The following is a 14,847-nucleotide window of genomic DNA, read 5'->3' on the forward strand; positions in this document are numbered from 1 at the left end:
ATCCTCTTTTCTACGCAGTGATACCCCAGGGATCGTGTGCACTAACATGGTTTTCTTAGTTAATATAATTCACGGCTACCCTTTCTAGTCTCAAGCTGCTTTGCACTTTGTGAACAAATACTAATTAGCCGGCGTATTAGATCCAGCATGCTGGCGACCCCCGAACTGCCCACACGCTCATGTGGACATCATCCTTCTCTGTAATTAGGAATGGGTACCAAGCTCTTGTTCTTTCTGTAATGGCTGCTTTGCCTTCTGCGTATTCTCTGGTGTGAGCTTTAGCATGCCATGCATTAATGTTCAAGGGCTGCATTGTAGATTCTTGTAACAGAGGCATATTTCTTCTTCCTAGTATTATCTGAGCACACACATGAAAAAGTTGTGTTGCCAAAACAGCAGTTGATTGTAAAAATGCCTTTTATGAATACATATATTATTCCATGATGAAGGAACACCAGTGTTCTGGTAAATTCATAAAGAACAGGTGGCAGATTGGTTCTTTAGGGCGGGGAAATATTAAGGTACATGGTAAAATATATAAGGGTATTTTTCTGAGTTACCAACTGGACCAAGAATGATCATCTAACAAATGGATATATTTTCTTTCTCAGTGGGATTCTTAATTCTAATACGTTTTCCTTCTTCTCTTCCCCTTTACATATACAAGATCGAAGCTGGTCTTCTGTGCAGCAAGCATACTCTTATATGTGCCTCATCACCGCCCAGAGCAGTTTACCATTCAGATTATTTTTCCCTCACAACAGTTTTTTTTTTTAATTATTTTACTTATTTACATCTCACATGTGTCCTTCCCCAGTCCCACCTTGCAGAGTTCTTTTCCCATTCCCCCATTCCCTTCTCCTCTGAGAGGGTCCCCCCCCCCCCACATCCTCCCTCCCCTGGACATTAAATCTCTAGGATTAGGTGCATCCTCTCCCACTGAGGCCAGGGCAGGCAGTCCTCGGCTACATATGTGCCAGGGGCCTCAGCCTATCTCATATATGCTCTTTGGTTGGTGGCTTACCCTCTGGGAGCTCCCAGGCATCTGGGTTAGTTGTCACTGCTGGTCTTCCTGTGGAGTTACCATGCCTGGCAACTCCTTCAATCCTTCTTCTTACTCTGCCATGTTGGTCTCTGTGCTCAGTCTATTGCTTGTGTGTGAGTATCTGCATCTGTCTCAGTCAGATGCTGGGAGAGCTTCTCAGAGGACAGCCATGCTAGGCTCATGTCTGCAAGCACAGCCCAGCATATGCACTAGTGCAAAAGTTTTATGGACACTCAGGGATGATGGATCCCAACTTGTGATGGTCACTTGTAAGCCCGTCATTCAGTCTCAGCTTCATTTTTTCCCTGCATTTCTTTTAGACAGGAACAATTTTGGGTTGAAATTTTGAAGGCAGATTGGTGTCCCCATCCCTCCACTGGGGTCTCTGTCTAAGTAGTGGAAGTGGTCTCTTCAGGGCCTATCTCGCCACTGTTGGGCATTTTGGCTAAGATCACCCACCTTGAGTCTTGCGAGCCTTCTCTGTCCCACGTCTCTGAGACTTCCTAGAGCCCCCCCCCACCACTTCCCACCCCCGGCAGCTGCATATTTCTATTAATTCTCCTGGCCCTCCGGGCTTTTATGTTTAAAGTTATTTAATGTAAATTTGGGAAGCACTTTTTTAAAATTTCTTGATTATGAAAGGCTATTTATACAAAGGGCACATACAGTTATTGGTTCATTTTAAGTTGTGGGTGTAATAATTCTCAGATGAATAAAGTTGTTCATTTCTGTGGTTGAAGTTGGCTTTTGAGAATAGTTAAAATATATTCTTTGATGTATTTCTTGCAGGAACAAGCAAATAGGGGAAATAAACCTGGCATTCTGGTGGACACCTGTAATCTCAGTACTCTGGATACTGATGTAGGAGGATTGTAGTGAGATCTTATTTAACAAATGAAACACATCCTAACCAAAATTACAACAACAGTGTGGGAGGTGGAGAGAGGTGGATTGAGGGGGAGGAGAAGAGAGAAGAGAGGCAGAAAGACACATTGAGACAGAGGAGCGAGCATGAGAATGAGATACTGGTGACATTGTTTGGACCAAGGTGCTTCTCTATGCCTTCATAGCACGTCATAGACATGTTAGAGTGGTTTTAAAACATACGGTGGCTGTTTTCAAGGTTTATTGAGTAATGAATTCTTTTCCTTATTTTTCCACGACCTTTATTATAGAGTAAAGCCCTTCGAGGGATTTTGTTTTTTAACATTGACTACTGAAGTAGAATATCATGTAATGAGAAATGTACATGTATTTGCTATGCTTTTGGTGATTGCCATAGATAAAATAATCTTTTGCATAAACTTTCATTTAGTGCTTCAGCACTCTTCCAGAATGGTGTCTCCTTTATAGCTCTGAGTTGTCTTAAACTCCTTTTGCCAGAAAAAGTGGTTGTGGCAGACAGACATTAATATTCGAACAGAGATAGAGCCTATATATTTTGCTCTGAATGTTTTGTGGTTAGTTGCATAGCATTTTGTTGATGTGTCTACAAATACTAAAATTAGGTTTGACAGATCAGATATGACTAAAGCAGTTTATACAATTAGAGTTCTTAGGACCAAAGTATTTCATTGTTTGCCAAGGTTGTCTTACAAAAATAACATGTGTGGTATGTATGGTGTGTTTGTGTGTGTGTGTGTGTGTCTGTGTGCACATGCATGCATGTACACATGCACAGTTGTTTCTCATTATAAGCCTTTTCACTTTCACCTGCAAATTTTATCTTTTATGCTTGAGTTTTCCAGATCTTAAATATGAAAGCATGTTATAATTATTACAACCATCAATAGTGTGAGCCCCTCTGTCAGCTGTTTGCTTTTTTTTTTCTTAAAGTCCTAATTCTTAAAATTGTCAATCATTTTCTCTGTACTATATCACAGGGACTGGGCCCTAGAGATCTCCTTCTTTAACAGGAGAGAAGTTCCTTTCCATCCTGAACTGTAATTGTTTTCCAAAGCTCATAATTTAGCTCATTGTATCCTGAAGATGGTGTATTCCCCTTGCCTCCGTCAGTTGCAGTCGCCTGCCTTCCTGAGTATGCTGCCTGGAGTGTGTGAAGACAGAGGGTACTGCACAAAGTAATACAGCAAGGACTTGTAGTTTTCCTTATCTGGTGTGCTGGCTGCAGATCAGTTTGTGCTGCAGATTTGTCTCAACCCTTCCTAGGCCAGTAGGGTGGTGGCACCAGCTGATCTCACATCTGGTCACAGTCAAACTCTGTGTTTGACCACCTGTAAATAACCTCTGCAGCCAGGGTCCCTCATTGCTAGAATAGCTGGCATTCCATGTTCTTTGACCGTTGTGCTTCCTAAATTCATGTCTTTCCATTCTTTATTAGCCTCTTAGGGTATCTATAATCAGACAGATCTTAGTGTGATGTAAGCCATTCATTGGAAAATCCTTCCCTCCTTTCCCCCCTCTACTTTGAATCCCGTTAAGACTGTACGTGCCTTATATCCTAGGTATATTGTTTACTCTTATTTTCTGTTGTTGGGTTGAATTTGCTGTCATAGCATAGTGTTATCGAGTTGCGTTTTCATCTGGTACAGTTCTATGTTTTCTATGATTTGGAGTCCGCTCATTGTTTTCAGAAATTAAGTTATTAAAAACGCCAATTTTTGTAAACATTAGCATGCAAAAATTTTTAAGATTCATGTTAAATAAACACTAGGTACATTTTCAATGTTTGAGGTTTTAAAATCGTGTAATATACATTTATTGGGAAAGAATCATTAGGGGAATTTGAGGGCAGTGAGGCAGGAGTGGGTGTGTGTGTGTTGGCACATCCTCATAGAAGCCGGCAGAGGGGGGATGGGATAGTCGGGTTTTGGGGCAGAAATTGGGAAAGGGGATAACATTTGAAATGTAAATAAATAAAATATCCAATAAAAAAGAAAAAATTATAGAAATAGAACATAATTACATATTTCATGTGATAAGAGAATGTTATTCTGCTTTTCCTAACTATCAACACATTTTGACCTGCATATTCTATTTTTTCAATAGTGAAGTAATGTATAATAAAATTTATATGCAATCTATGATAAAATTTATATGGAATCTAATTCTTCAAAGGTCACATTTTAAATCAATCTGATTAGAACATAATGGAAAATGGGCCGGAGTAAGATGTACAATCATGTACCATGGAACAATAATTTTTAATGGAAAATTTAGTGTGAAAGAAAAGATTTTGAAAGGAGATTCTTCATATAATTTTGCTGCTATTTTTGAAACTTTGAACATGTAAAAAGAATAACGTGAAGACATAATTTAAAAAGACTTTTTCAGTTCATGGCTCTTGGTGGCAGAGAAAGTTTTGTCATCTTTGACTTAATTCTGACATAAAGCCTGTATAAAATGCAGCATATGCTGTGTTAGCCATCGCGGGCGCTTTTGAACAGTATTAATCTTCTCATGGAAAAAATGGTGTGTTACTCTACATGTCTACGAAGTAAGATTAAACATAGACTTATAATGATAGAATGGCTAGCTCACAAGTATAGATGGTCTTGATCTGTCCCTATGTCTCAGAGTTCCATGTTATCCAGCAAAGAAAAATTCAGTTATACAGTGACTGTTTTTGTATGGCTGAAGATGCCATGCTATACCCAGGATGTGTGTTCTGGAGTGTGTGATGTGTTGCTGCACCCAGGATGTGTGTTCTGGTGTATGTGGTGTGTTGCTGCACCCAGGATGTGTTCTGGTGTCTGCAGTGTGTATTTGCTTGCTGTATTGCTGGGGCCTTCACTGTGCTGTGTACTCTGATGTGTTCAGTATGTCTCTGTGCCAGGGGTGATACAGGAAAGCAGTCACCACTTGTCACTCCACTTCTGGTCCATGCCCTCACCTATAGCATCAGGGCAGACGCATGAGGAGGCCGAGATGCAAAACTGTGTCACCATTGCAAGCCTTCTGTACTTTAGGGACCTCAATGTGAATGTTTCAGAGGCATTAGCTACATGGTAATGCCAATGGTGTTTTGTAAAGTCTTTATTCCCACTAAATGACCAGCCTCCTTTGTCTGTGTTCTTCTGTAATGACTCATTCTTGTGCTAGTCTTTCTTCCATTCTGATAACGAAATAACAGAAGCTAAGTGATAGACAGAAAAGTAGCTATTTCCTGGAGAATTCCTTAGAGTCAGGAGAGTGTAACCAGCCTCTGCCAGGCTCTTTAAGGACATTGTGGTGAAGGGCACTATGGCAGGCTTGGGTGGGAATGGAATAGTTTACGTGGAGAGTCACAGGGCCAGGGGAATATGGGAAAGGGCGCCGTTTGGCACTCTGAGCAATCTTCACAGGAGGACCAGGGCTTAGAACCTTCCTCTAATGCCTTCTGACCACACAGTATCAGTGGGCTAACTGCCTCACCTATTACAAGGTTTAGGTTCCTCTTCCTGCTCTGGGGACTTGAACCACACTAACTGCTGTATTATGACACTTAAGTTAATCGTTTTCCTGCTTTGCCACTGATTAGAAGTACACAGCTGTCTGGCTGATTTTGAAAGAAAAAGAAATCTTTTCAGTTCTAAATATGCTGGATATTATTATTATTATCATTATTATTATTATCATTATTATCTGTATGTTATCTCTTTGGTTAAATAGACTTCTCTGTATCATATTAACATGAACTATTTCAACCTTAAGCATTTTATTTCCATGGTTTCCCATGAAAACCTTTTCAATCCTTTGTCTCTATCCTCAGTGTACATCACATCCTGTGGCTCTGTAGCTGTGAAGATGAGGAAAACTGTACATTTGTTGTGCTCTGAGCACAGTGATACATTAAGGGTCTAACATCACTTTCTTCTAAGCCAGAGACAATTAATTAATACTTGTGTAGTCTCTGAGAGTAAACTGAAGTTGTCAAGGTTGGCAGTAAACTTTATTTTTTACTATGGTACTTAGTGTACTCCAAAAGAAGACGCTGTGAGTTGAAGTCAGAGACACATGCTTGCGCCACTGTGAAGATGAGGTCACTCTTCCGAGGTGACAGGTGACCGAAGGCTGCCAGTGCCCTCCCTCACAGTTTCCACCAGATGCTACCTAAAGCTTAGGCTCCCTTCCTCCGGTTCTTTCTTCAGAATACACTGGGAAATGCCTCAGCATTCCAGAGGTCCCTGATGAGAAACAAACCTACAATCTGGATAGAGCCTGTCCTTTCTCTTAGACATGACAAAATAAAACACAGGTTGTCTCTAAAATGGTAGATGGTTGTAATTTGTAAAATTAATTAAAGGGTTACGCCCTTGTTAGTAAATTTTCTCCAGTATAAGATGGCAGGGTGGTATGTGCTGGGAAGGTGAATTTTGAATTTTGTGTTCATTTTAGCATCTAGAAAACCCACTCCAATGAAATCACTACTGGGAATGATACTGCATCTCCTTTCTAGGTTTCTCCTCTCCATGTTTTCATGTCCAGTTGTCTATTAGACTCATGACCATATGGAGGAGGAAACACTGCTTAGACTGAAAATGTTCAAAGCTGACCTACTTCAAATCGATATCTCACTTGACAGCAAGTAATAGTATTTCTCTTTGTACTCTCTGAATTCCTACATTTATACACAGGAAAGACACCAGAGTGGGGACCCAGGCTTTGTTTTTGGTACTAGTCATGTGCTGGCAGACAATATCTTGGTCTCTGTCTCTATATGATGGTGAATTCTTCAGTCACTCCTCAGTACTCTGTGAATAAAGCTCAAACATCTTAGATTGGTTTTAAAGATCTTGGATAATTAGTTCCTTCATTTGATTTTGGTGTTATTTAATTTACCATATACCCTGTGCTCATGTGATCTTTCTTCTTTGTCTTTTACACTCTGGAATCATTTCTTCTATTTTCTCTTCTTTTTCTCTGCCCCCCTCCCGCAACCTGGCTTTTCTCTTTCAAGCATTGAATTACTTTCCCCATTATCTCAGGAAGGACATATTTGACTTGCATGCCTTAGTTTAGTCTTCCTTTCCCCTGTGGTCCATATCAAGAAATTAATGAATTTATCAGTGTATGTTGACTGTCATTTATTTTGCAGTCACTTGTATTGGACCATAAATTGTTTGATACTGGGGATACCTGCTTAGTCTAGTATTGCATGTATATTATCTAGCCTAGTCTTTGAAATTGGTGCTTAGTATTCCCTATTACAACACAAACAGAAAGTAAACATATAATAAAATCAGCACCGTGTTTATGCTGTATGTGGCAGTATAATTTGTATTCCCTTAGGATGAATACAGTTTACAACAAAACAACGTGTTGCTTATGAAGAATAGTGTATTAACTGAATAATTACCAAATTACATTTTTACTTCTAAATGGACGTGCTAATTCAGACATAAAGTAGCTATGTGTACCTTGCCTTATCTTGTCTTTCTTTTTCATTGAATATCATCATCATTTACATTGCCATGGTAAAGCCTTTCCCAATTTTCCCCCTCCCCAAAGACCCTCAACTCCTCCTCCCTCCCCCTGCCTCCATGTATATGCCCCTCCACCCGACACACTTCCACCTCCTCCCCTCGGCTTCCCTTTGTTTGGACCTCTGTTGAACCTTTACCAGACCAAGAACCATTCCTCCCACTGATGCCCAACAAGGCATTCCTCTGCCACATTTTTGGCTGGAACCATGTGTACCCCTTGGTTGAAGGTTCAGTCTCTGGGAGTCTTGGGGCGTCTGGGTGGCCGAAATCATTGTTCTTCCCATGGGGCTGTAACCCCTTCATCTCTTCTGGACCACCCTCCAGCTCCTCCGTTGGGGACCCCATGCCCAGTCCAATAGTTGGTTGCTAGCATCTGCCTCTGTATCTGTAAGGCTCTGGCAGGGTCCCTCTGGAGACAACCATTGCATGCTCCTTTTGGTATACACTTCTTTTCGTCCTTAGTAGTGTAGGGTTTGTTGACTTTATAGGGTGAATCTCCAGATAGGGCAGTCTCTGGATGGCCTTTACTTGAGTCTCTCCTCCACACATTGTCTCCCTTATTTCTCCTGTGAGTATTTTGTTCCCTTTCTAAGAGGAACCAAAGCACCCTTACTTAAGTTCTCCTTCTTGAGCTTCCTGTGCTGGGTGAATTGTAACTTTGATTATTTTTGAGCTTTTGAGCTAATATCCGCTTATTAGTGAGGGCATACCATGTGTGTTCTTATGTGATTGGGTTGCCTCGCTCAGGATGACACTTTCTTGTTCTATCCATTTGCCTAAGAATTTCATAAATGTATTGTTTTTAATAGCTGAATAGTACTCCATTGTGTATATATACCACGGTTTCTGTATCCATTCCTCTGTTGAGGGACATCTGGGTTCTTTCCAGCTTCTGGCTATTATAAATAAGGCAGCAATGAACACAGTGGAGCATGTATTCTTATTATATGTAGGAACATCTTCTAGGTATATGCCCAGGAATGGTATAGCTGGTTCCACAGGTAGTACTGTCTAATTTTCTGAGGAATCGCCAAACTGATTTCCAGAGTGGTTTTACCAGCCTGCAATCCCACCAACAATGGAGAAGTGTTCCTTTTTCTCCACATCCTCTCCAGCATCTGCTGTCCCTTGAGTTTTTCATCTTAGCTATTCTGACTGGTGTAAGTTGGAATCTCAGTATTGTTTTGATTTCAATTTCCCTGATATCTAAGGATGCTGAACATTTCTTTAGGGGCTTTAGGGCCATTTGAGTTTCCTCAGTTGAGAATTCCCTGTTTAGCTCTATACCCCACTTCTTTATAGGGTTATTTGATTCTTTGGAGACTAACTTCTTGAGTTCATTGTGTACATTGGATATTAGCCCTCTATTGGATGTAGGGTTAGTAAAGATCTTTTCCCAATTTGTTGGTTGCTGTTTTGTCCTATTGACCGTGTCCTTTGCCTTAGAGGTGGTTTGCAGTTTTATGAGGTCCCATTTGTTGATTATTGTTCTTAGAGCATAAGCTATTGGTGTTCTGCTCAGGAACTTTTCTCCTATGCCCATGTATTCAAGATTTGTCCCCACTTTCTCCTCTATAAGCTTCAGTGTGTCTGGTTTTATGTGTAGATCCTTGATCCACTTGGACTTGAACTTTGTATAAAGAGATAAGAATGGGTTGATTTGCATTTTTCTGCATGCAAATCATCTCCAGTTGATCCAACACCGTTTGTTAAAAATGATGTCTTTTACAGGGTTTTCTTGTGCAGCTCTTGGAGTCATGAACTCACTCTATACACCAGACTGGCCTAGAACTGACAGACACCCACCTGCCTCTACCTCCTGAGTGCTGGGCTTAAAGGCTTGATTCACCACTGTCTGTCCTTGGACTCACTTCTAATCCACATCTAAATTAAGCTGCTATAACTGTGTTTCCTTTCCATGTAAGTGACCCTACTAACTATATACACTCTCATACTTTGTGCTGTCACTCACCACATTTACCAGCAATTTCTATCTAAGGCTTAGCCTAAGAGCCACCGGCACATCCCTGAAGCAGTGTACGTCCTCGGTCTTAGCTGATTCTCTTTTACTTTTATTACTTTGTGATATAGAATATAGACATTTTAACTTCTTCCATGGAAAAAGTTCTTTCCTGCCATTTTGCCATTGAAGGTCATACTAATTCTAACATAAACCCCTCCTTTGTCTTACAGAGAAAAGGAATACAAATGACTTTGATGAGAAGAAAGTTATTAAGAAGAGAATGAAGGAACTTAAATTTCTAGATCCTAAAATTGCTCAGAACCTTTGTAAGTATCACGTATGAATATGATTTTGAGGTATCAGTGTACTGAGGATCATTCCTTAAAACCTGCTCATTTTGTGGCTTGTTTTCCATCATTTTAATTTCTTAGCCTTAATAGCAAATTCAAATACGTCTCCTTCATACAAATTATGAGATTAGAATCTTGAAAAGATTAATATGTAGTAGGATATAAGAAAATATTAAAGGTGAAAATCTGCTTCCTACAAGTGCCAAAGGAAGTACTCTTTAAAGTTCTTTTTTTCTGTATTAAAAGGCACGGAACTCAGGTGAGCACATCATACTTTGGACTTTGGACTCTATTCTTTTATTCTCCTTAATAACTATTATTTGTGACACTTGATCATTCCGGACAGGAGTTAGAATACTAATGGAAATAAGGATGAGAAATAAGATGAATTCCATTATTCCACCTGAGCAGCTAAAAATCATTTCTTCAAAAGCTCTGAAGGAAATATTTTAGATTTAATTACTGTTACAGGAGCTAAATACATAGTGCTAAATTGTCTTCCTGGCTGAATTATTATGAGAGAAGGAAATAATTTGTTCCTGATTCATTTCTTCCTGCTTCTTAAATGCATCAATATGAGTTTTCCTATGAGATGAGATAGTCTGACCTGTGTATATTACTTTTGGGTAATGCAAGAGAATTGTAAAGTGAAGAATCTAGAAGAACAAAGCGTGTTAGCATGGCTTCATCTAGCCAGAGGATAATGTTATATGCCATTGATTACAGATTGTTATATGAAAGTAATGTAAACAAAAGGGAGACTTGTCAGCCCTCGTAATGGGTCAGAAATGACTCTCCATACTTAGCATGGCAGTGAGTAACCCCTTATAAAATTTAAGCCAGGCTAGGTTTTTATGGGTTATGGGAACAGTGCTACTGGCTGGTGCTCACTCTGCTGTTCCTGAGCATAGGTTGATTGGATATCTCTGCCTATTTTATATTGGTATCATCTAATGACTTGTTTGGGCCATTGAATATGTAACTGTATATGATATCACTTCTGGGTTTAAGCATTTAATTGGTGGTTTAGTCTCTTTCAGAGTTGTCTATCCTTTTAATAAGATGATTAGATTATACAGTCCTCTGGTGTGGGATGTGGATTTTTTCCCCTAGTTGGAAGTTATATTTTTATGCATGCATATTACCTTACTGAAGTTTGGGATTTTATATATATATGTATGTATGTATGTATGTATATAATTTGTATACGAGGATTTCCTCACTGAAGAAACACTGTCTCAGACTGTAACACTGCTATATTAATTGGGTTTTATTGAAGTTATACTTTGTGACTTCACAAAAGTAATCATGTTTTGAAAACAGTAGGTATCCTGCATTGAAATTGTTATTGTTGACTTAAAGCAACTTTTTTATGGTTTCCAAAGGAAGTCTTTGAATGTAGTATCTTCTGAATGGATAGCTATGATAGTTTCCTCTAAGTATTCTTTTCAAAATTGCATAATGGACTTCTTGGACAGGGTTGTTTACTTATTGTAAATTACAAAACATGCACTAAAGTGTCATATGCTCAGCTGTAGTCATCCTCCTATGGCAGTCATTTCTGACTTCTTTCTGGACAAGGTCCATGTTTGTTACTTCACTTTTAACACAACCTACCAGATAACTACCAGCGTTGACATAGGCAGGAAACCTGGTGGGTGTTAGATAAAAAAGTTGAAATAGGTTGTTCTGAACAATAGATGGTCAGTAGGTGGTGTGTGTGTGTGTGTACATATGTGCATAACATATCGACCGGGATCCTGTTCCTGGTGATTTCTTTTAGGTAGAATGTATTATTCTAAGTCCTTTAATTGAGAAACATGTTTTAGAAAATATTCAACCAAAAGATCCAGGATCTACACACAACATATTTGGGCATAATACCTCATATGATTACTGTTACCCTTTCAGATTATACCCACACTTTCGGATTTAAGCACTACAGTGCTTTAGCATTCTCTCCTTAGAGACCCTGCCAATACCTGTCAAATACAGAGGTGGATGCTTTCAGCCATCCATTGGACTGAGCACAAGGTCCCCAATGGAGGAGTTAGAGAAAGGACCCAAGGAGCTGAAGGAGCTGTCAGCCCCATAGGAGGAACAACAATATAAACCAACCAGTACCCCCAGAGATTCCAGAGACTAAACTACCAACCAATGAGTATACATGGAGGGACTCATGACTCCAACTGCATATGTGGCAGAGAATGGCCTTATTGGACATCAAAGATCGGAGAGGCCCTTGGTCCTGAGAGGGCTCGATACCCCAGTATAGAGGAGTGCTAGGACAAGGAGGCAAGAATGGGTGCATGGGTGTGCAAGGGGAGAGGGTATAGGATAGGGGTTTTTGGAGGGGAAACCAGGAAAGGAGACAACATTTGAAATGTAAATAAAGCAAATATCTAATAAAACAAATAAAAATAAATAAAATGCAATACTTAGGGATTATTTATCACAAGGAATTATGTACCCATTCAAACAGTTGAGAATGGTAAAAAAAAATATGCATTCTCTAATTGCCACTAAATGGTTAGCTATGGTCAGAGTTGTTTTCTGTTTATAAAACAGAGTTGAAAAAAACAGTGACTGCTAGCTTTGAGTAAAACAGCTTGGAGGAAGAGCAGATTTGGCCATAGAATATTGACACTGACTTGTAGAAGTTCCCGTCTAAATATTACCCAAGAGCAAAGTGATAAGTCTGTGCAACTTGAGTTTTAATCCTCGACACATGTGATCCAACTTGGAGGAAAGATCTACAAGCTCCCATTTAGTTACCTAACTTGTTCAAAGGTGACTTAATCTCCATATGTTGAGTTTATGATGGTTTTAGCAATGACTAGGGACCTAGCTTCAGGAATAGAATTCCAGAATGAAGAGAAGAATCAAGAGTTTTAAAAGATTTGTAATTTTTTTTCCCCAGACACTTTTAAAGTAGGAGTTAGAGCCGTGTCCCAGGGTTTCCATTGCTGTGAAGAGATACTATGACCAAAGCAACTCTATTTAAGGGCAGTTTAATTAGGACTAGCTTACCTAGGAGGTTCAGAGGGTCATCAAGGAGGGAAGCATGGTAGTTTCCAGGCAGGCATGGTGCTGGGAAAGGAGCTGAGGGTTCCACATCTTGATGGGAAGGCATCCAAGAGAAGACTGTCTTCCAGGATGCCAGGACGAAGGTCTCAACTGCCACCCCTACCGTGACACACCTCCTTCAACAAGGCCACACTCACTCCACCAAGGCCCACAGTGCTACTCTCTGGACCAAGCCTATTCAAACCACGACAGGGTGTAAAGGAAAAATTCCCTGTAATTCATAAATTAATGCAAAGGTTAACATATTTATAAATAGCTTTACTTTAGATCATCTTTCTATTTAGTATAATTTTGTTTTTGTCTCAATACCCCATATTTTTAAATTTCTTATAATTGATTCACACTTTTGTTTTCTTCCTGTCATATTTCTTTCCCTTCCCTTTAGAAACTTTTAAAATGCTTCCTAGATGAAAACTAACATTTTAGATAATTTTTGATAATTCAGAACTGTTTCTTTCTCTTAATGCCTGAAACATAAAACTAGCTTTCTTTCTGAATTCTCAAGTTATGTTAAGAGTAATTCTTTGATCTTTTTTCCCTTTAACAGTCTAAATTTTTCTGTTAATTATCAATTCTGTAGACTGTTTCTTCAATAGTATTTGTTTCTCAGAAGGTATTGGTAATGCCAAGGTTTCCCCTTAATCTCACTGAGTTATTTATAGTTTAGGTAGGTTTTAACAATTTATATCTCAATTTATTTGCTTTTGAAGATTCCTGTCACTTTTCTTTCCTTTTAAGTGCTTTTTTTCTATAAATTTCTTGCCTTTCCTTTTTGGCTTTTCAGTTTTCTAGTTACTTTTGTAGTTGAGAATTAAGTAAAACTCTGAATATTAAAGCCTCTCCTCCTACCCCATCCTTCCCGCTGCCAAGCTTAAACTCATTGATCCTTCATTCTTCTTTCATGTGAATAGACTTGAGTCCTTTTCCGTCATCCACGCCCTAGTCCTCAGGAGAGTCTTCTGCATCCAGAGATGAGCTTACTTGATGTGTCGTTTATCACTTGATGATGGCCATATTCATTTTCAGTTACTCGTCTACTAGTTGCATTTTAGAAGCAAGAAATTTAGACTGTAAACAGTTAAAACCTATCTAGCCTTACAACTCAGTGAGATTAAGGAGAAGCCTTGGAAGTATCAATACCTTCTGAGAAATAAAATGTATTGGAGAAACATAGTCTATATAATCAATAATTAACTGAAAGGTAAGAAGGTTAAAGGAAAAAAATCAATCAATTTCTCTGATACACAAATTGAACTAAAACTTAACCACGTGACCAACCAGCAGTATTTGCTGACAGCTGCATTGTGTTCTTGTCCGCACAACTATTAGCATCCTACTATGAGCATATGGCTTTCTTATTTTTTGCTTGATAGATAACATTGGTGCCTTTATCCTTTTTAATTCGAAAAGTAGCTGGTTATTTTTGATTATTTTGTTCTTCTTTTAGAATATTGATAATAAGCATCCACAACATGTGCCTTTTTGGAGTCAAAAATATGCAATTAACGCTGGTAGTGAGAATACAGAATATCTCCCTTTTTTTCAAGTTGGAGAAAGGGTTAAAAACAGGCACAGTATATGGTTTTAGATTTCTGTGAGTCATACTTTGTTTCTGTACATTTGTTTCCAGCCCAAAGTCTGCTCATCAAAACCTTTAAAATAGCGAGTGATTGGGATCAAGTCATGAGGGTGCTCATCCAAAGGACTGGCGAGCTCCAGCTGGCCTCAAACTTGTCATTGTTCTTCCTCTGCTCCTGAGAGCTAAGAGCAAAGGCATGAACTGCCATGACCTGCTAAGGAATGACATTAACCTTAAATGTGACAACATAGCAGTAGAATACTGGGGCGCACTGGCAAATTCATTATACCTAAAGCACAGCACATAATAGCATATTATAGATATTAAAATCTCTCTGTGAAAATTATTACATTACATCACCATATATCTGCTGATAAATATAAAGGAAACCCTAAGTA

The 14,847-nt window shown here is 39.1% G+C and overlaps 1 protein-coding gene across 2 annotated transcripts in view; it reads left to right on the top strand.

The window, feature by feature from the left end:
• Diaph3 (diaphanous related formin 3) overlaps positions 1–14,847 on the top strand; it is a 495,795-nt gene that overhangs the window by 230,153 nt on the left and 250,795 nt on the right. For both annotated transcript variants that reach the window (XM_052190840.1, XM_052190842.1), the window contains one exon: positions 9,664–9,759. In XM_052190840.1, the coding sequence (XP_052046800.1) occupies positions 9,664–9,759 (96 nt within the window). The remainder of the gene's footprint in view (positions 1–9,663; positions 9,760–14,847) is intronic.

The sequence above is a fragment of the Apodemus sylvaticus genome, chromosome 8 (assembly GCF_947179515.1).
Source record: "Apodemus sylvaticus chromosome 8, mApoSyl1.1, whole genome shotgun sequence".
In the NCBI taxonomy this organism is placed as follows: domain Eukaryota; kingdom Metazoa; phylum Chordata; class Mammalia; order Rodentia; family Muridae; genus Apodemus; species Apodemus sylvaticus.